General features: G+C 38.5%; 3 protein-coding genes across 4 annotated transcripts; 2 read left to right on the top strand and 1 right to left on the bottom strand.

The window, feature by feature from the left end:
- Positions 1-35: 35 nt before the first annotated feature.
- On the top strand, positions 36-2,477 carry LOC133529859 (telomerase reverse transcriptase-like). The gene has a single exon (XM_061867665.1). It carries the CDS (start codon positions 281-283, stop codon positions 2,402-2,404), a length of 2,124 nt encoding a protein of 707 aa, XP_061723649.1. The 5' UTR covers positions 36-280; the 3' UTR covers positions 2,405-2,477.
- Positions 2,455-17,682, bottom strand: LOC133529858 (transferrin 2). Its single transcript, XM_061867664.1, has 16 exons — positions 17,339-17,682; positions 17,057-17,241; positions 16,322-16,444; positions 15,775-15,936; positions 13,726-13,859; positions 12,904-13,070; positions 11,574-11,718; positions 10,675-10,884; positions 9,893-10,001; positions 8,805-8,987; positions 7,774-7,944; positions 6,956-7,125; positions 5,994-6,137; positions 5,236-5,423; positions 4,333-4,492; positions 2,455-3,899 (listed from the first exon to the last, which is right to left on the bottom strand). Exons 1-16 carry the CDS (start codon positions 17,379-17,381, stop codon positions 3,629-3,631), a joined length of 2,565 nt encoding a protein of 854 aa, XP_061723648.1. The 5' UTR covers positions 17,382-17,682; the 3' UTR covers positions 2,455-3,628.
- Positions 17,683-17,721: 39 nt separating this feature from the next.
- Positions 17,722-20,595, top strand: LOC133529860 (cell growth-regulating nucleolar protein). Of its 2 annotated transcripts, none has more exons than XM_061867667.1 (3): positions 17,722-17,825; positions 17,991-18,172; positions 18,505-20,595. In XM_061867667.1, the coding sequence occupies exons 2-3, from the start codon at positions 18,045-18,047 to the stop codon at positions 19,619-19,621; spliced, it is 1,245 nt and encodes a 414-aa protein (XP_061723651.1). In that variant the 5' UTR covers positions 17,722-17,825; positions 17,991-18,044; the 3' UTR covers positions 19,622-20,595. The 2 variants fall into 2 exon arrangements, with proteins under 2 accessions (XP_061723651.1, XP_061723650.1); XM_061867666.1 differs by having other exon boundaries at positions 17,751-17,905.
- The last annotated feature ends 2,154 nt before the right edge of the window (positions 20,596-22,749 follow it).

Raw genomic sequence — 22,749 nt, 5'->3', positions numbered from 1 at the left:
TAATATTCATATCTCATTTAAGAAGACAGAATATCTATACAATCAATCATTCGAATAAAACGAAATATCTGTTCACGCGTTGTCATTTTGTCAGTGTTAGTCTACTTTCGTGAAATGGAATGTTGCGGTGCAAGGGTTCGTTTCGTCCGTTGTGCAAGTCTCAACAAGTCGCCGCAAAATTTGAATTCTATACAAAGGGGCGAAGCGTAATTTCGGTGAAAGTTTATATTTATCAAAAACTCCGCAGTTCTTTCACTGTAACTGATTATATGGTTACACGATGAACGCTGTTGAATCTATTTGTGTATCGCAGCACTTTGTAAATAAATTAAACATAAGATCATTTGGAAACTGTGTGGAACTAAATATTTTGAAGAACGAAGACGACTCCGCTTTCCTTCATCAAGTTTTACAAGATGAACAGATGGTAAGAGAAACACCAAAGGACTTGTTAGCTATTCTGAATGATTTAAAGAAGAATTTGTTCAACAATTCTAAACTAGACTTCAGAAACTACTTTTCTAAAATAACTCAAGATGAGGGTTTGTCACCGGTGAAAAAGAAAGAAATTTTCAACTGCTGCTTAAATGCTTTGTATCAAATTTTACCCAAAGCATTATTAGGAAGTAATCATAATGTGAAAATATTTAGAAAACTTGTGAAAACTGTTGTTTTCAGCATGAAGAGACAATATATGATAGCTTCAAAGATGGTAGAAAAGTGGGACTTCACTGTAAGTCCTTGGAACACATTACCAACACAAAAACAAAAGATTTTGAACAACATATTATATTGGATATTAAAATATATAATGTCACCAATGCTGTGCTTAAACTTTTACATCACAAGTTGCAAATTTGATGCTGATGAAAACAAACTTTATTTTTTTTGGAAAAGCCAATGGCAAAGTTTCTATGATAAACAAATAATGAAAATGGTTAAATCAAAAACTCTACAGAAATGTGATATTTATTGTTTAGGAAAGAAATTCAAAATGATGTATAGTCTTCATGATATATTGAAGTTAAAAGCCATGAATAGAGAAATTCCAAAGCTGCACTTTGTTTTAAAGGGTAACAATGATTGCCGGCCAATAGTTCGGTATAAGCAGGACATACACACTCCAGCAGACAGATACAAAATGAAAGAAAGAATGGCCTTATTAAAAACACTCACTGGAAAACCAAATCAGAGATTAGAAAGTCAATACAACACTTTATATCGAGAATGGGTCAGACAAAATAAACCTGTACTGTTCTTCGTGAAAACAGACTTAAGCAATGCCTTCGGGTCCATAAATAAAGAAAAGCTCATGAAGATACTAAATGAAAGGCATTGTAATTTTCAAAACTCTGAAACCAACTTCAATATAAAGAAAAAAATTGCTCAGCAATTTAAGGAAATGGTTGCAGAACTCCATAAGCCTCTTTTAGTCCGAGCAGGCTCCACTATCTATGAGTGGAAACAGGGTTTGGTCCAGGGCTACAAGTATTCACCAGCACTATCTGAGCTTTACTACACACACCTTGATGAAACTTATTTCTTTCATTTACAAAAATCATCATCCCAACTGAAACTGTTCACCAGAGTAGTTGATGACTATTTATACATAACAGACACTCTTGAAGATGCTTTCTCGTTTCTGGAAGCTTTGTCAAACTACAGCAATGTGAACTATGGAAAAACTACGATAAATTTCTCATATCCAGGGATACAATCATGCACGACAATTAATTTCCTTGGATACAGCTATGATACAAATACCATGCAAGTAAGTCGAGCTAGCAATGTGTATGCTGGACAAATGTGCTATAAGATATCCTTTTCCACGGCCATATGTAACCCTTACAAGTTACTTGAGAACCGAATAGGCCAGTCTGGGATTCAAGTAAATGGTCACCTGTTCAATCTGTATCACAACACAGAGGAGCTGATTTGGAAGCACATATTCACCACATTTTGTCTGTCAGCTAACAAATTCTGTACCATATTAGCTATACTTTGTAACCAGAATGATTTATTGAACTACCTGCCTCTTTACAAAAAGCGTGTGGTAGTAAAACTTAGCAACTCTATATTGGAAACTCTAAAGAAGAATACGCCAGTCGAAATTATGTTTGTATATTGTATAAACCACTTGCGATACTTAGCGTTTAAGGCGTTAAGTCTATGTGCAGGCAAAACATCAAAATGCAGCGTAATCGTTGCACCAGTGAAAGATGAAATGGCCAAATGCAATTGCATATTTGGCAAATGGAGGGAACACTCAAGTAGGATCGACTTTGAAGGGAATTGCAGAATGAAAGCAATTCGTGAAGTTTGTAAGAGGGCAGATCTGAAGGTCATCATGAAAAATTTCGAAATTCTGCCTGAAGGCTTTCAATGCTACAAACATATAGACTGATTTACAGTATTAATTTGTCAAATGAAACTAATATTAAATTAAAATGAGGATTGTATTAAAATCACTTTTATTTCTTTACTTACATGTAAAAACATGACATTCACATTGTAATACAATAAAAAAAAGTAGAAGCAAAAATTCCTAGTTTATTTAATTTTAAGTGAGATAGACACAGAGATATGTATATGAAAAAAATTATAATATTCATATTAAAATAAAGTGAAAGTAAAATGTAAATATAGATTAGATATTATAAGAGATAATAAAAACAAACAAAGGAAAAAGTTTCACTACTATAATTCATAGTATGCATGATAAAATGTCAGTCTAAATACCTGAAAAAAACCTTTATTGGACGGAATATCATTACGAGATTCTTTGTAATTAAACTTAATTCTACCTTACCTACCTCAGAAATGCATGTCTATATCACTACAAAATAAAATCTAAAGCTGTACAAAGGCACATAAAATATGTAGGTTCAGTCAATGATGTAAAAAACTAATATAAGTTTTGTAAGATTGACAGTGACAGTGTATAAGATTAGATAAAATATCAATATAACTTCACATTATAAAATCAAAATAAAATTCTCTACATACATAGATAATAATAATGCATAAAAATAGCCACAACCGAACCTCCTCCTATGAAATTGAAGTTGGTTAAAAATTTTAATTAGCTGTTCTCACAAAAGTGATACTCAGAACTAGTTTAGAATAAAATGAAATCGCATTCACATCATATCATAAAGCATTAAATAAGTGTACCATACGTCGATACATACTCTTATTATATGCAGTCAGTTTACTGCATCTAATACTGAAATTCAATATTCTAATATTAAGGCGTTTGGGACGGATTAATATTTTAGTTAGCAGCACAAAATTATTACTTACATTAAAACACCTTACAATATTTCAAGTAGTCAGATCAAATTAAACTACTATGTGGTAGAGTTGTGTACTAGTTAGCTTCGAGTTAGTTAATTATTCAAATATTTATACACATGGTACTTAAATATAGGGGATCAACCTCGTTCATATTTTAAATCATACTTAAGTATTTTTATTACTTTGTTTTCCTTCACAGTATTACGAGTTACGGCATACTAATTTGGGGAAATGCTAACAGAAGTTATGTTGTGTCCTACAAGGTAAGCTCGTTCTAAAGAGCTTTTTTTAGGCAGATATCCTCACAGTATATCCTAAACGTGATGGCTATTTATCGAAGTAGCGCCATTAGAAACAAAGCTACAGCCAGTACATATCCCACCATCCCTGTCCTATAAGCATGTGACAAGAAGTCAGCATCGGCTGCCACATAGTAGGCGGACTGCGGAGCATCGCAGGAGACTATTTTCGCCGCTCGGAGCAGAGCGGAGCCGGCGATGAGCTCCGCGGAGCGTTGTTTGTGGGGTAAGGGCTTCAGTTGGACGGCCGCGTCGCTGAAGATCAGGTCGGAGTATGGGGGTTTGGAGTCGAACATGCTGAAGCTGGAAGGAAATTATTTAGTTGTAATTTGATGATTGTAAAGTGCCTAGCTTATTTTTGTAAATTGTTGTGAAATGTACAATGCGTTTACAATTTAGATTTATATTGTGATGGTTTTTATTAACATTTTATTTGATTTTATCCTTGGCTAGAAGTTAATATTACAAGATTTTATTTTGTTTGTATTAAGGTAGAAAATACAAAGGATTATATCCATTTTTCAATGACTAGATCACTACTTGTCTTTAAAATAAATACTTTTGTACTTACAATTTCACGATATTTTTCTTCCACTTTGCCTTAAGAATTAACATTGTACGTTATAAAAGGTAGATTTTACTATGGGTTTTGATGAATACACTTGGAAATTTATGTTAAAATGGTCTGCGTATGTTGCATGCCACATAATTTTTTCAAAAATGTCACCCGACTCACCTGAACTCATCAGTCGCCGTGGCTCCATACAGTTGCTGCGCATACACCATGAGGTTGGAATACGTGTCGAGCTCGGTGTGGTTAGCGCGGCCCATGAGAACCGAACCCGGGACCTTGCCCAGGTTACAGTGCTTGTATTCGTGCATTTTTGCGCGGGTTCCTGTCAAATGTTACTTTAAATTAGTACCAGTGTAAAATATATTCAACCCACTTAAATACCTAAATTAGGAAGGGCTAATAAAACGTGTCTATGATACAGTTATCAATGATAATAAATCATCGACGGATTTTATCTTATTTATTTGGAGATCCAACAGCTGTGACATTAACATAGTTATAATGTCAGTACATTATACTCGTAGGACAAGTCGTGTAAATAGTAATGTATCCGCGAGTACACTGACGGGGTCTTGCATCATCTATCTCCCCTTATCTCTTAACATGGCGACCGCGACAGAGCTTGTATATTTGGTTACGTTATTACTCCAACACACGAGGGCGGCATTTATGGGTATTCCAGCACCGTTACAGACGTGAGTCCCTGATTGTCAAGGCAGAGCAGCTGCAAATCGCCAGAAGTCTCGGCGTGGCGGCCTACAGGAACTAGCAGGTGAGGTGCCATCCCACACTAGTGTCTCCCGAGCGTCGGCGTCTAGTCAACTCTATGGCTCCACTCCAAAACATCGGGGAAAAACAGTATTTTTTTTCTTGGGTGTTGGTTTCTCACCTTCAGGACAGAGCAGCTGCAAATCATCAGTAAGTTCCTTGTCCACCATTCTGTGCGACGATCGCCTGAAGTTTTAGCAAGCGCGGTGTGCCGAACGAATGCCCCCCACGGCGCCCACGTGTCCGTAGCACTCGCTGGCATCGACTGTGAACGACACAATTTGGTAGGTTTCTTACCGTCAGGACAGAGCAGCTGCAGGTCATCAGGCAGGAGGTCCCTCGCCCACCACTCGGCGCGGCGGCCGCCGGAGACCTCGGCAGGCGCGGTGTGCCGGACGAACGCCACGTCTCCCCCTCCTTCCACCATGCAGCGGACGGCGCCCACGTGCCCGTAGTAGTCCTCGCTGGCGTCGCGGCGGCATCGTCTGCCATCGTTCAAATTATATTTACTTCGCAATCCATCGACACCTTTTCGTTAATCAATAATAATTTTGCGATTCGTGGGACCCGATTGGCAGACTGAAAAGAATCTTTTCCACCGCAAAAAATAGCCGCCATTTTAAAAGATAAAATGGAAAAATTTACAGTCGAGCTATTCAATATCAAAACGGACAAAGTGCGAAAAATATGTACACACTCCCTTAACTTCACGTATGGGAATAAGATGTCGATATTTTTTAACCTTTTGAACGCCAAGAGCCACTAAAGTGGTCGTGCGCTGTCGTGCCTACCCCGCCAACGACCACTAAAGAGGTCATGGCAGACGCTGTCAAAGCAATTTTACTGTTGACAGATAAGGTTTAAATTCGTTTCTCAATAGTTGACATATTGGCGTGTATGCCACATTTTGATGCGAGGGCGAAAGCGTTGAAAAGGTTAATAGTACTATTTTTCCATTTTGACTTTAAAATGGCAAAGAAATTAAACTTATCTGAAGAGTAAATACTTAGTAGGATCGTTTCGTAAATATATAATGGTGTATATTAGCCAGGGACCTAAAGGCGGCGCCGTGGCAGAGATGGCACAGGTTGTCGTGCGGCACGGTGTCGGCGTCCACGTACTCGGTGCTGAGCGCGCCGGGCGCGCACGCCTTCGTGAAGTACTGCGCCGCCGCGTGCGCGCCGTCGCAGCCGTATGAACTGTTTACACACATTTATACAATTACTCATTTTTAAGTATTACCTTAAAAATAATTTTGACGCATACTTTGCAGATTTTAATCGAATGTAAATAATTATGATTAGGAAATACCCAACTATGAAGCATTAAGCTTTAATATGACTTCAAACAGGCTGACAGATGGTTCAACTTCTCTAGATGGACACACGTTAGATCCAGTCAAGTCCCAAATTTTAGGAATCCGCTATTATTAGCTAGTGCAGGTGGCCTAGCGGTAAAAGCGTGCGACTTGCAATCCGGAGGTCGTGGGTTCAAACCCCGGCTCGTATCAACGAGTTTTTAAAACTTATGTATGAAATATCATTTGATATTTACCAGTCGCTTTTCGGTGAAGGAAAACATCGTGTGGAAACCGGACTAATCCCAATAAAGCCTAGTTTACCCTCTGGGTTGGAAGGTCAGATGGCAGTCACTTTCGTAAAAACTAGTGCCTACGCCAAATCTTGGGATTAGTTGTTGTCAAGCGGACCCTAGGCTCCCATGAGCCGTGGCAAAATACCGGGATGACGCGAGGAAGAAGAGATATTATTAGCTAGTATATACTTGGTTTACACCACCACCATAGTCATCCATGTTAAAAGGTACCCTATGGTAATTACATAAAGTACCTATTTAAATAAGGAGGTAAGCCACGTGTTAGCCGAAATGTTCACTGTACGTTTACGCTGTTCGTTTTACGCGTTAAATACTTTCCCTTTCTAAACCATGATCAAGTTACCCCAAATGAGCGCGCCGTATGTCCGTTTCAAATGAAAGTAAACATTTTCCAAGCACTTACCGAATCCACCCGTTGGATATAAGGTAGGCAAGTGGGAAGATCCACCCGGCAGCCTGACCTAGGCCCGTGTGACACGAGTTTTTGCCGCGGAGATACGTGAGATCGGTGTCCGGGTCTTGTTCTTTTGCGACGGCCACTGCGTAGTACCAGTTCTTGCCGCTTGAATATACCTGAGCCAAGAAAGAAAGCTTAAGATAAAATAATAAAATAAAGATTTATTAGTTTACTCAAGGGACCTTTTATACTGGTATTTAATAAAGAATAATATTTTATACAATCGTGATGAGAGAGAGTGAGAGAGAGCTTGTCAGTCGAGTCGAGTACCGTGCCTAATGAAGGTACGAGATTGAAAAGATTATATCACTGTTGTACATACTTTTTCTACGAGTTATGTAAAATTATACTTTTTTTTACTATAAAACTTAAATAATTCATGAAAAATGGTAAGTATCTCAGTAGACAAAAATGTAGTACAAAAGAGATAAACGCGCGTTGAATGAATATGCTCATGAAATAGGTGCCCGTTTATATATTTTCTATGGGAGCGCGGCGGCACGTAATTGGTCAAATTCTTTATAGTTGACTACAGTGTATCGAAATTAATATTACAGTTGTTGGGAGCCTATATATGAAAGGTACGAAATTATAGTTTGGTATACGAAATCATCATTCAACTCGACTCGAACTCGAGTCGACGAGTAGAAAAATAATATTTAGCGCATCTGATTTTTATCAAGGATTGCCGTTAAATATGAAACAGAAATTTATATCCACATCCATTTTCAAGAGGTTAGAGATATTCTTTTTTCAGGTGTTACCTCCTGCATAAAAGGAACAAGTCTATGCGCCATGGCCGCGTGTAACATGTCCCCGGGGTCCATGACGGCGACGTCAGCCACTCCGGAGGCCACGGAGCGCTCGCAGTGCCGCGTGCTGTGGCCGCGCCAGCAGATCAGCGACGGTTGGAGATACGCTGCCTTTAGGGCCACCTGAAATAGAGATACGATTTTAGACAGTGGATATATTTCAAATTAGCCTGACTAACGCCGACATCGAATAATCTAAAATCTTGCTCGAATATGCAAGAGCGATAGTCAGATAACGGTTTCTGATTTTTAGGGTTCCTTACTTCAAGGAAAAAATGGAACCCTTATAGTATCACTTTGTTGTTCATCCGTCTGTCTGTCTGTCAAGACCCTTGGAACTCGTGGAGGTATTGAGTTGAAATTTTAATCTACTCCCTTGAGGCTGCAAAAAAAACAATCTTCTATGGAAAAAAGGATTTTTTTTCGCGATTTTGTATTGGTCTCACAGTAAAATTTGCTCAATATGACCTATATATTCACCCCGCAAATTATGCATTGTTAAACAAACACCATGTATAAACATTTGATCCTCAAGTAAATCAAGATCGATTGACATTATTTACAAAAAAACCGGCCAAGTGCGAGTCGGACTCGCACAGGAAGGGTTCCGTACCATTATCTATAAAAACGGTCACCCATCCATGTACTGACCCCGCCCGACGTTGCTTAACTTCGGTATTGGATGAGAACCTCGAGATTGGAAAGAAATATTTATTATATTCTGTTTTTAGTATTTGTTGTTATAGCGGCAACAGAAATACATAACCTGTAGAAATTTCTGGCTAACTATCACGGTTCATGAGATACAGCCTGGTGACAGACGGACGGACGGACCGTTTGACCCTTTGGGTACGGAACCCTAAAAACTGTTAAGTAGCCAATTCTTACATTACCAGTTCGAGTGCCTTAATTCTGGCGTTGGTCATGTAGAAACGTCGGTAAACTGCTCGGGAGAATGGTGAGTTGGATTTAATTGGACTTACCCTCATTTTAACACACTTGTCCATCTCGGCGTCACTGGTGACACACAGTATCATCCTCTTAATAGGGCAGTTTCTGATGTTGAACACTGCCTTCTCGGCTTGGTCTCCTACGTACTGGTTATTCAGGATGTGCTTGGCTGCTTGTTCTTCTTCTTGGAGTATACGGAAGTTTATTGTGGCGTCCTGGGGAACCACAGCCGTGTTTACTAAATGCATGGCTCAGTCATGATTTATTTACTTAAGTTGGACTTTGAGTAGACGAACTCTATAAGATATATGATGACAATATTTCAATTTATTTATTTATTTTCACCACAAATGATTAGGTTAGGTTAGGTCATATGATAGATCATATACCTTAGCTAGCTAGTAAACTAGCATAGCTACTAGATGGACAAATCACACCTAAGTATTACTGCTCGCGGCGAAGCATTTCAGTCAATAAGTTTTTGCTAAAAATTTCATTTTTGGTACAAGCTTTTATAGCTGACTGTAATTTTCTTTCCACGGGCAACTAATACTCATTGAGACAATTCTGAAAACCCCAAACGCAATTAGGTTGCGTTGTTTTATCACAGAGTTCCTATGGCTATCTTCTGTCTTCATCATCAGATCAGCTCCATGGTACATAATATTACATTGTCACCATACTTACATATGTACATTTTCAGCTTCATCGGAAACCAGGAAGTCGGTCAAATTTAACTTGCAAGATTTGACCCGTACATACATCGGTACATTGCAATTTAAATAAAAGTTTATTCAATACTCGAAAAATTTTCATATAGCAAAGTCTGTGTATTGCTGGATTTTATCATGCTCGGGTTAAGGTAGAAAATCAAATGTTTAGTAACATGTGTCAATCACAAATTAGATGAAATTTTATGTAATTTAGTTTAAAATGGGTATTACCCTTTTCGACGCCGTATCAAACACAAAAACTGAAATTGAACTTTATGCATGTTGATCTGTGGTCTGTGACGGATTAATCCGTCTTCGGCTTTGGATAAATCCTTTATTGATGTCAAAAAGGTTAATAGCTTTTATGCTAATTGTCGCTTACTTCATTGCCATGATATCAGCCATACCTGCAATAGTAAATCGGTGGTGCCGTTGGAATTGAACAACCGGAAAGGTGACTCTATACTGTGCCCGTTTATATCCTTTCTAGGCTGAAAAGACGACTCCGTGCTAATGCTGAAATAAACTTTTCTATTGAATAACTGGTTATTTTTTTAAATTATATTTTGACGACTTTATTATTTAGATTAATAATAATAAGTAATTTAGATCTTTACCCAATAGTGGGACATGTAAGTACTTTAGACACTTGAGGTTTAGATCTTTGTATTTTTAGGATTCCGTACCTCAAAAGGAAAAAACAGAACCCTTACAGGATCACTTTGTTGTCCGTCCGTCCGTCTGTCTGTGAAAACCTTTTATATCGGAAACGCGTTGAGGTATCGAATGGAAATTACAACCATATACTCAGGTTTAAAGTCCCTTGAAGCTGTGAAAAAATCAAACACGTAAAAACAAGATACGGCCGTTTATGTCGCAAAACACGCATATTTCGACATTCGTAAGGGAATCAAAATTTATAGAGTACTTCCCGTTGACCTAGAACCATGAAATTTGCCAATAATATCGTCTTACCCTACAAGTACAGGGAAAATTGTGAAAGCTATAAATTTGTAAAAAAAGTACAAATTTATACGGAACCCTCGGTGGGCGAGTCCGACTCGCACTTGTTCCGGTTTTTTTCGCTTGTTTATTACACAACGCATTTGCAGGATAAGCAATATTTTTTCAGCCACAGAGTCTATTTGTCCCAGTTAACCATTGGAGTATCTATACCCCTAAAACGTACCTTAACTCATTGTCTTCATTATCCACCCTCTCATGGCTCCTATCATTATAGGTCCTCCTGTACGGGTCATACGGATACCGCTCTGTGGTAGAAGTGTATGCGTTCCCGTAGCCGTCTCGGGACTGGTAGGACGCTGTGCGGTTCGAGTTTTTGTTTAGGGGATTTGGTTCGCCGTACAGTTGGACCAGCTTTTGGATTAGGTTTTGGTAGCTGAAAATAAAATGTGATATTAATCTTGTTTTTAAGGGTTAATAGACAGGATGAGTTGTGCTGCCACACACAGTTGTACAGATATTATTTACATAAGTTAAAGAATAACTATATATTGATGATAGTTGTAAAAGAATCTTTAAGAACTGATTGAAACAGATAACTGATGACACATCAAATAACTGATATCTCGGCTACGCCGTTGAGAAATACATTATTAACGAGGTCTACAATACATTATTTACAATTTCTTTTTTTATATTTGAATCAAAATACGATTATAAAAATCCTTTAACTACTAATCTGCCAAACTGCTGTACAGTTTATTGGCAGGAAAAAACTACATGTACCCTCCATCATCATATTATAAACATTAAAAATTATAGCCGCTTTTACATACATATGTATCTAGAAACCTTAGTATATTAACACTTAAACTTCCAAGTGGTTATTACATACTGTTATTGACCACAGGTCATTGTATTATGTAATTCAAGTTAACATTAATATTATAAATTAATATAACCGTTAGATTTGGACTACTGATTACTTAAACAGTAAACAGGAGCGCCAACTGAAACTGCGTTTAATCGCAAAATGGAAATGATGAATTTAAAAGCATGCCGTTTGGTTTACGTACAGCGCCGCGTACACATGTATAGTTTTAAAGACCAGTTAGAAGTACGAACCGTTTTCTCTGTTGCAATGAATTGGCACTGCTGGTAACGACCGCGTCGGCCGGCACGCGGCCCCAGTTGCAGTCCTCCCACTGCGTCACGGGCCGCCGCGAGCCGTCGCGGCAGATCAGCTCGAAGCGCTCCGGGGACACGTCTCCTGGGTGACGGAATAAATAAAATGTTCACTTCGGTGTTTGTGAACAAGTGTTTGCGGCGTATCGTAGGAGTCTACTTGCCACGGACTATCTTCAACACTAAATTATGGGAATTGACCGGACAAAACCCTTTAGCTAAGGAAATACTTCTGCGGAAATGGCGTTGGATAGGACATGTTTTACGAAAGCCAAGATACCACCTATCCAAGCAAGGGTTGACTTGGAAAATTCCCGGAAAAAGGGGACAAGGTCGCCCACGCACCAGCTGGAGGCGCACAGTGGAAAAGGAGGCTGCATCAGTTGGCTTCGGCTGGTCGGAGCTAGAAAGGCCGCGCTGGACCGTGAAAAATGGAAATCCCTTCTGAGAGCCCTATGTCTCTGATGAGCGATAACAGGATGCCATCATCATCATAATGCTCGTAAAATTGACATTTAAGTTGGGTGTAAGCAACATAAAATTGCTTATTATGCTCTAGAGCATAAAGTAAAATCATCTATTACGATCCATATCATCTTAGCATTTAACTTCAAAATATTATACAATTCGCGCGCGAGGGAGTGATACCTTTTTTTCCAAATCCATATCTGCCTCGGGAACAATATAGGCCATTGCCCTTCAGTACACCCGCACGAAATAAATCTTTTTCGAGCAAGTGTGATGAAAATGAACTTGTTACTTTCAGGCTCACAGCAACCGCTTTGCATATTTTAATTGCATTTTTGGTTACTTGTAGAGTCAAAACGAGGGGCTTTATCAAAAATACGTAAAAACAGCAGGGCTAAGATGGTCGGCTGTCTATCATTTGTCACCCTACCTGTCACGCTCTAATAAATACGTAAGTGCGAACGTGACGCATGATATGACAAGTGACAAAAACACGACCATGATACCGCTGCAGACTACTTTAAAGACTAGTAACTATTTCGACAGGAGGACAGGACGAGTGACTATTTATAACTATTTCGCAGCCAACCGCATTTTGTCGAAATAACGAAAATGGGTTTAAATGCTCTGAGAATACATTGTATAAAAAACATGCTTAGTTCAAGTTTTTGTTGTCTTAAAAAAAAGGAGAACTTAGTAGAAGAATTATAATATAAACCAGTAAAACGCAAGTATAAAGGCGAAATTATTCCTTTGAGGGATCTCTTCCAGCTCCCCTAACATGAACATATGAAACAGTTACCTATGATCTTGGTAGACAGTAACGCGTGCTGTATGGTGGTGTCCCGCACGAAGGCAACGTCGCCGGTGGCGTTGGCCACGAGGCACTTCAGGGCGCCCTCGTAGCCGGCGTACGGGTCCGCCAGGGTGCAGCGGATACCGGCGCCGCCGACACATAACTTGCAAAGCCTGACAATATTTGTTTTTTTAGTTGCGTTAAGATACTTTAAATAATAAGTACTTCTTGGATCAAAAACGTCACTAGCTGACAGAATGATCAAACTGGTAGATCTTGTTAAATTTTATTTCTAATCGACGAATAATAACGACAAGCAATTTCAGTTATGCCAAACCACAAATAAAGTAGCGAAAAAATCGTTTACAGTACATATGGGGCTACTTTATAGCACTAGTGCGAGAAGTAGCATATTATGTTACTGTGTCGAACATTTAAAGGGCCATATGTACTGTAAAACGTTGTACGATACATGTGCGAATAGGTAATTCGCAACTCGTGTCGATTTAAAACACTCCCTTCAGTCGTGTTTTAATTTATCGCCACTCGTTTCGAATTTCCTATTTTTCGCACTTGTATCGTAATGTACTATTACGATTTTTAAAAGCAGTTTATCGCCGTTATTTACGGGCATCATCATTATTTTAGATAGTTCCGGTATTTTGATTTTATCTGCTTTTGTGGAGCAGGTGATGTGTTATTCATCATCTTCCTCGCGTTTTACCACGGCTCAAGCGAGCCTGGGCTCCGCTCGGCAACTAATCCCTTGAATTAACGTAGATACTAGTTTTGACTAGCCGTCTTATTGAATATATATAATAGGCTTACTGGTCAGGGTTGTCGCCAATGGGGTTGTACATGTCCTTCAAAGAGTTGGGCGCGCAAGAGTCCCCAAAGAATTCGATCGCTGACTTGACGTGGTTGTTGCAGTCTGCTATCCTTAGCCCACCTTCTTGCATTAGCTGTTAGAAAATTAAGTCATATGGCATGACAACAGCAAAAGAGGTAAGAATAAAAGAATATTCTATTCTAATAGGCTGTTTTATTATAATTTACAAGTTTCAAGATAGTAGATTTAACAAGTTTATGTACCAGTAAATATAATCAGTGACAAATTTGTATTATTTATTTTTAACAAATATGTAAATTGTAGGAGTAAATCTACATTTGACATAAGGCTAACTATTCGGCTAACTACCGACCAATCTCCCTTGGAACGGTGGTGGGCAAGATATTTGAACGTTTGCTGCAGCCAAGCCTACTTAAGACTCTCAGAATAGACGACGCGCAATTTGGTTTCCGTCCCGGTCTCTCGACCGATTCCGCGGTCGTAAGTCTGAAACATGCTGTGGACCATTACGTAAGTAACAATACATCGGTCTACGCATGCTTTCTCGACCTTAGCCGTGCATTTGACCTTGTGAATTATGAAATTCTGTGGGGTAAAATGTGCGGCTCGGGAGTACCTGAGGATTTGGTACGCGTTTTCGAGTACTGGTACGGAAACCAATCCAACTGTGTGAAATGGGGCGACACGACATCTAATAGCTATAGATTAGAATGCGGGGTACGCCAGGGTGGACTTCTCCGGACCTCTTTAACCTTTACGTCAATGACTTGATGGGGAGGCTGAGGGGCACTGGAGTCGGTTGTCACGTGGGTGACGTCTGTATTAACAGTCTCAGCTACGCTGACGATATGGTGCTTCTCAGCCCCTCCATCAAGGGTCTGAGAAAGCTGGTTTCAGTCTGTGAAAATTATGTAAATTCTCATGGGCTGATTTACAATGTGGCTAAGACAGAGCTGATGATTTTTAAGGCTGGAAGGGGTCCGGATAACATACCGGAAGTCAAATTAAATGGAGAGAAGCTGCGTATTGTGCAGCGGTTCAAATATCTTGGCCATATACTGACGGACGACATGAGGGACGACAGTGATATAGAACAAGAAAGAAGAGCTCTGGCTGTTCGTGGCAACATGATAGCCCGCAGGTTTGCCTGGTGTAGCAGGGGAGTCAAATATACATTATTTAATGCATATTGTCTCTCTTTCTACATCTGTCAACTGTGGGTCAGGTACAGCAGGAAATCGTACAGCACCATCCGTATGCAGTATAATAATATATTGCGGACTCTGATGGGGCTGCCGCGTTCCTGCAGTGTCTCCACCATGTTCGCGGAAGCCAGAATCCCTGACTTCTTCGCAGTGGTACGCGCGCCCATTGCTTCTTACTGGGAGGGGATGCGCCGCTCGTATAATACCATCCTCATGTTGGTGTACCGCAACATTACTTGTGATATGTTTAGGCACTGGCTCTCAGTCCATGAAAACGAGAACAAAAAATAGTATTCATTTATTATTTTACTTGTTTTACTTTTATTTTAGTTTTAAGCAATTCTTTTTAGTGTGATATGGGTGTACTAATGTACGTGATGCCTGAGAATAAAACTTTATTTATTTATTTTAACTATATTTATTCTTTTAAAATGACAAAAGCAAATCAAATTTGGAACTATTATGGAACAAAAAGTTCCAAATCATAACTACAAAAATTACTTTGGGCCTTATGAGCCTAGAAGGGCTAGACAAATCATAAATCATCTTCATAAACATATTTCGCATAAGTAAGAAATAATTTTGATTGTGCAGTACAAAGTATAATGTTATCATCACCATACTGTTTCTCTCCCAGTGGTGGGCACACACTTTCATTCAGTGCAAAAGTATCGGGCTATAAATACAACAGCCAAATGTATTGGAAATAACATACCTTTTTTATTTTGAATTTCTTTGCAGAACAAAAATATAACCAAGTCATTTTTGTTAATTATTTGAATGCTTCCAAGTACTCAAAAAACTTATCCCTAAAATACTTACAGTATGTATAGGCATGACCCATCCAGCCAAGGACCCGACGCCAGGGAAGCAGGCCTTGGCCCCACGCAGCCCGTACAGACCTGTCCCAGGTTGGACATTGGGCAAGCCTCCTTTGTTGACTACTGCCACAGCGTATTGGTATGGTTCTCCCCGACCATACAACTGTAATGTAAGTAAATATACTTTATTGCACCTCAAAAAATGACTGACTAACTATAGTAAGATGAGGAATGTTCAGTGGTGGATTTGCAGTGTTGGCTGCCCTAGGCCTCAGACCCTGTAGTAACTACTAGCCACCCCTTTCTCAGCACCCATAATATAGACTGCTGCCACCCCTAATATCTTGCCACTCTAGGTCGGGTCTACTCTGGCCTTAGGGCCACTTGGCAATGTTAATGCAAGGTACAAGCTGTTGCCTCGATATGTTTGCAAGCCCTATTTCACTAAATTCTTCCAAATATACGAATGTTCAATATTTTATTGTTAAATTAATTTGCTGAAAGCTTTTAAATGTTTTCAGATTTTAGACCCAACTAGGGAAACTTACTTCCTGCATTATAGGCACGAGAGAGTGGTAGCGGCCAGCCACATACACTTCCCCAGCATCAAGGGCCAGTAGAGAAGCTTCCCCTTGGTCCACCCAGGCCATGCATTGTTCTGTGTCAAAAGCCTGCAAAGTAAAAAGGAGTTTTTTTTTGTAATGTACTTTTTCTTATAACTTAGGTATTTTTTTTTAAATTTTCTTAATATGCAAATCTTTCAAAAGGTCATCGTAAAGAAGTAGTAAGGTATACATGTTAAGAAAATTCAAAATTAATTACTTTCAGTAAAAGAGGTTTCCTTAAATCAAGTCTCTAGTTATCTAGGATATTCTTGTCAATAAATCACAGAATGTTATCTGTCTAAGGTCTAAGGGGGCTTCACATGATTTAATTTTGTATTAAATCATTATATGGGAAACTTATTAGAGGATTCGAAAGTTCAAACAGCTAGGAGTTAGTGTAAAGTAAATCTTTAATTTATTTTATTTTTGCATTACTTCAACGAATGAACGAACGATTTTCTTTTTATTGGCCATCTGTATTCCCTGATAAATATGGTCTTTAAAGCAAGAGTGAATAGGCTACTACTGAACCGGTGAGCTCCATCTTAGGCCCTGTCTTCACTTTCCATCAGGTGTGACTAGAACCAATCGCTGATCAGTTTTATATAATGAAAAAAAAAACTACACAACTCAACAGGAAATAGTAGCCTTCCGGTTGGGGTAAAACTAAATGCTTACCCGTTTACACTGTATTTCGATATAATCAGCTCCGAGGAGGCCTTTGTCCAACTGAGCAATCTTCGTCAGCTTCTCACATTTCTCCTGCGCCGCTATAGAGGTAGTACACCATGTCACTACATCCTGCCCTTCTACTTTAGGCGGCACGAATACTTCATTGATTCCTCCGCTTCCTGATACTGAAGCTGAAAGTTTTTGTTTCAAAAACATGGGTTCCGATTGCAACTAGATGACGCCCAACTTTGTAAGGCAAAAATCTTAGTAAATATAGTTAAAACTTACCTAAAGCTGCCGATATCAAAACAAATTTATAAAGTTCTTTCATAATGGAAGTATTTAATTAACTAATTTATCATAATTAATTCATAAAAGCTGTCTGAAAAGTTTTTGGTTTACGGATGGACACACCCGAAGTTACCACAAGTGTCACAACAGTCGGTTGGTTGACAACTAAATGAATGGGTTCAAGCATCATTCATTCGATTAGCGCGTCCACACCAGGGTACTAATAGGGATGAAGCAGCTGGCATGCGAAAAATTCGTTATGTTTCTGCAAATATGGCCTTATTTTTCTTTGCGATATCAAACAAAAAAAGATACAACACAAATATACAACCTTTATAACAGAAACGGCATGTCTTTTTTTGCATGTTATTGCCAGGATAAAAATTTGCATACAGATTTTATCTATCTGTGGTTCATTCACCGGTTGACAGAATACTTGTTGGCTTTTGCGTAAAATTATAGAAAACATCTTTTATTTTATTCGGTTGGTTTCTTTTTCTTTCTTTTCAAACTGGAAATATTTTAGAATAAATAATCACTTGTACTTGACACACACTCTTCGAGGTTAGTCCACCCCTGGTAAAAGATTCCGTATGTCAAATAGTAATAAAAATGTCTTAACCTCGTTTTTTTGTTTGTTTATTTTAAGGTTAAATAACGAGGACTTGCTTTTGAAATAGCACGTGGGATAGAGATCGGAGACATGGTCGTGTTTACGTGTGGCCATTGCGGCGAGTCTGTGAACAAGCCTAAAGTTGAGAAACATTATATGACCAAATGTAGAAATAGGCCCCATAACTTATCATGCATGGATTGTTTCAAGGACTTTCTGTGAGTATATTCATTTATATTAAGTATAAAATATAGCTGCTGGTTAATACACGAACCTTCTGTCATTTCAAGTAAATTTATGTAATAGTTGCATACTTTTATTGACTTGGTCGTTTTAAATTGATAAATATTAAATAAATAAGCTAGGATAAAGTTGTTATAATTGAGGACTTTCGTATCATTTGTACAAACAATAGTTTTATAAATTGTTCTTTAAACAACTAGATATAAGATTAATTTGCAATGCCCTAACAGGGCGCCATGTGTTCCACAAATTTAATGTACCATGGTTGACAATAAATGATTCTATTCTATTGTAAATGTTATTTCAGAGGTAATGACTACGAGGCTCATACTAAATGTATAACTGAAGAAGAACGCTACTCAGGGAAAGGTTTTGTTGCTAAGGAAAAGAAAGGAGAAAAGAAGCAAAATGTATGGGTGGAAATGCTTCAAGAGGTATTGGAACAACAAAAAAGTGCTCCGGCTAATGTTAGAAGGATAATTGAGACGGTCAGCAAGCATAATAATACTCCTAGGAAAAAACCAAAATTCATCAACTTTGTCAAAAATGTCTGCGGACAGAAAACTCATCCAAATGATATTAACCAAGCATGGGATATGATCTCTGTTAAACTGAGTGAGCTATCAGCAATGAATGCTAGGCCGAATCAAAATCAACAAAATAAGAAATCTGAAGATGATGAAAATAATGAGATAAAAGAGAATGGAGTTAGGGAAAATGGTAAAACTGATGATCATGAGGAAAATGGAGATGTTGAAGTTAAAAATGGAGAAGTAGAGAAAGTTGGAGAAACTGAAGAAAAGAACAGTAAGAAATCTAAGAAGCAGCGTAAAGAAGAGAAAAAGCGTCAGAAGTATGAAGCAGAATTGCAGAGCGCAGCTCAGGAGCCTGGAGAGGAAGAGGAAGAACCGCAGCCCACTAAGAAAGAAAAAAAGAAGAAAAACAGAGCTGAATCCATCAGCAATGGTGATGCTGAGGATCTTAAAGAAGAAGATAACAAAAATAAAAAACGTAAAAGACAAGATACCATCAATGCTGTTCAGGAAGTCAACAATGCTGTTGAAAATGGTGACAATGAAGCTGAAATGCCTGTTAGCAGGGTCACCCAGAAAAAGAAGAAAACTAAGAGCACTGGAGAAACCGAAGAGGCTGAAGAAAGCATCTGTCTACATGACCAGAATGTAGCAAAGATTGGTGAATTAGATATCCGAAAAGATAAATTCAATTGGCACGCTGTTATTATGTCTGTACTTGAAAAGAAAGGAGAGGTGCAGTTCAAAAGGCTTCAGAAGAAAGTTCTAGGGGAATATCAGGAAGCAACAGGGCAAGATATTGATGATAGGATTGCTGAAAAGTTCATTAAGAAATTGAAAAGTGCACCCAATGTTAGGGTGGACAAGAATAGGGTTGTTCTTGTGGACTAGAATTTTGTTATTAAACTTCTCTGGGTATAAAAACTTGGGTAAGGTTGCCAAAATTATTGTTCACTGCTAATTTTATGGATTTTAGATTTGTATTTTAGATTTCTGTTGTAATTGTGTGAGTTTTTCAACATACTCAAAAATGTCTACCCAAATGAAAGTCAAGTACTCATATAAAGTTTAATTTACATTAGATACTTTTGTGTTATGGTTCCATCATCATCCGCAACTTGCATTGAATAATAGCATTGCTAGATTGCGCTGACATTATGTCAACAGTTGTACTATATTATATTCACTATCTATACCTGTCAGCATCATGGAACAAAGCTGTTATTTTGACTTTAAAAATTTAGTAATCAGATCACTGCCATCTACACAATTTACTTTATCTAATTCTGACCATCAGGTGTAAGAGTAAATAGTGTGAGTCTCTATTAATTATTATGAGATTACCATGTGTCTGTGAAACTGTAAATGATGTGTACTTTTATGAACTTTCGCGAGTCCACACAGAAAGAGTGGTTTTGATGAACATTTATTTTATCAACCAAAACTCACTAACTATAAAAATAATTAATTAAAAAATCAACCTTGTTTTGTTACTAGTACAGTTCACTTATGTTATGGCTTTGTGGTAGTATAATTACCTAGTTCTGGTTGAATTAGTTGTCACTTGGAAGATTTGAAAATACGGTTCTCTATTATATTTTGAGGAAAAAATACCTAAATTTGATTTTTTTTCTCAAACTGCTGTCATGTTACTTACTGTTATCGAATTTTCTAGATATCACTTTGTTCAGTTTGTGTTTTAATAATTTTAATTCTACTCAATAATTTCGGTGGCCTTATTCAGTACCGAGCCATTTTACTTAATCATGCCTCTGATGCTTCCAGTTTTATATGTATTTCATATTTAATGTACTCTTAAAGATTGTCCTGTAAAACAGACTGCCAATAAACATGCGTCACCTTTATCGGTGTTTTTTTTTGTTAGCGACTGCGTATGTATGGTATTGAAATTAAATTGTTTGACTGTACTTATTAAGCTGGCCATACTACACATACACTAGGGTATGTCAACGCAGTTTTGCGAATTGCACATGAAAAACTTGACATTGAATGTTGAATGTTTTGATTCCTGGATATAACTATATATATTTGTATAAAACTATTAAATTACAAAATTATATCACCAATTTACCAGTGGTAAACTATAGACGATCCTCAGTTATTGTTATTTCTCCGCGGAGACCGCAGGCTACAGATGAAAACTTGAATAAGCGCCGTCGATAACCGGGCCTACATGACAAGTCTGTCATTCAGAAAATAAAGAGTGAAATCAAAAAATTGAAATGTTTACATATGAATTTGGCCTTGCTTCTGTCCACATTTTGTGAGAAACATGTGAGAAAATAAATAAGTATCTAGTGTGCCAATACAGCCCGCCGTGCAGCACCCAGTGTATTAATTAGGACACTATACTTTGTGTACGTGGAAGACAACATTTAGTAATAGATCCAGTGAATAAGTCTATTTTTATCTCGTGTTGTACATATGTAGTGTTTATTTTTTAACGTCTAATGTACATGGTTAGTAATTTAACTTAACTGTTTTGAGAAGTAGGAGTGTTCAGTGCATTTTATTCGTGGAATGCAGGCTGCAACACAGCCCGTTGGTAGCTCGGAGGAAAATCATAATTGTTATTTATGCCAAAAATCTTTCAGAACTATTAAGGGCCTTAATATACACATCACTAAGGTCCACAGACCGTGCCTCAGTCAAAATGCAGCGCCTCTTGATAACAGGCCATCCACTACGCCGCCCTCCATTTCCCTGTCTGGTCAGATCACTCCTTTTCACGTTCTCCTTAGTCAGTTAAAGTCGAACACTAGGGTTGTAAAGAGAATACCCCGTGGTGCTAGAATTTTCGTCGCCTCCCACTTAACTCATTTAATAGATCAGTGCACCGAGAATAACGCTACGGAGGACTGGCATCACCTTTTGCTTTTTGTGTACCATACCCTCCATGTGCGGGATGATGATACTAATATATCACTTACACAGAAGATTAAGAACAACTGTTCTAACCATCCCTTTTTACTTCAAAGCTATAATAAAATCTTATCGGCGTTCAACCGTAAAAAAAATGTTGAGGCTAAGATTAGCGACGGTGACCTGAAGGGTGCTGCTCGTCTCCTATTCTCGAGTGATGTACTATCTCCAGACACTCCAGACACCCTTGTGTCATTACAAGAAAAACATCCCCCAGGTCCCACTACTCCTTATTTTTTGGACCCTCCCATAGCAGACCAGGCCTGCCTGCAAATAAAAAATAAGGATGTCATGGACGGAATTTTGTCTTTCAAAGCGGGTTCTGCGGCGGGTCTGGACGGGCTTTCACCCCAGCATTTGAAAGACCTCACGTCTCATTACGTAGGTGACGCGGGCGAGCGTTTAATCGATTCAATTACGAAATTAATCAATTTCATGTATCTCGGTAAGGTCAACCCAGACATAGTTCCGATTTTATATGGGGCAAACTTGATAGCCTTAACAAAAAAGGATGGCGGCGTTAGACCAATTGCCGTTGGTACTACACTTAGACGTCTCGCCTCGAAAATTGCTGTAAGATATGTAACATCCAAGTTACGGCCTCTTTTTGAGCCAGTCCAGCTTGGTTTCGGTGTGAGGGGGGGCTGTGAAGCTGCCGTCCATGCTTTACGCACATACCTTTCCTGCGGCCCTTGCGATGTTTTGGTCAAAATTGACGTTAGGAATGCGTTTAATTCAGTCAATAGAGACGCTTTGCTTACGGAGGTTAATAATGTCCCGGAAATTTACAATTATCTTCTTCTCTGCTATGCAGATCCTACAAAATTGCTTTACCGTGAAAAAGTTTTATCCTCGGAGGTTGGTTGCCAACAAGGTGACCCACTCGGACCAGCAATTTTCAGTTTGGCCGTAAACCGTACAATTCAAAATTTAAAATCCAAATTCAATGTTTGGTACCTAGACGACGGGACCATAGGAGGCGACTTGGAGACCGTTCTCTCGGATCTGTCGGACGTAGTTTCTAAGTTTCATTCCATTGGATTAGACCTTAACTATGCTAAGTGCGAACTTTTTAT

The sequence above is a fragment of the Cydia pomonella genome, chromosome 21 (genome assembly GCF_033807575.1).
Source record: "Cydia pomonella isolate Wapato2018A chromosome 21, ilCydPomo1, whole genome shotgun sequence".
NCBI classification, from domain to species: domain Eukaryota; kingdom Metazoa; phylum Arthropoda; class Insecta; order Lepidoptera; family Tortricidae; genus Cydia; species Cydia pomonella.
This window is presented reverse-complemented; position numbering and strand designations above follow the sequence as displayed.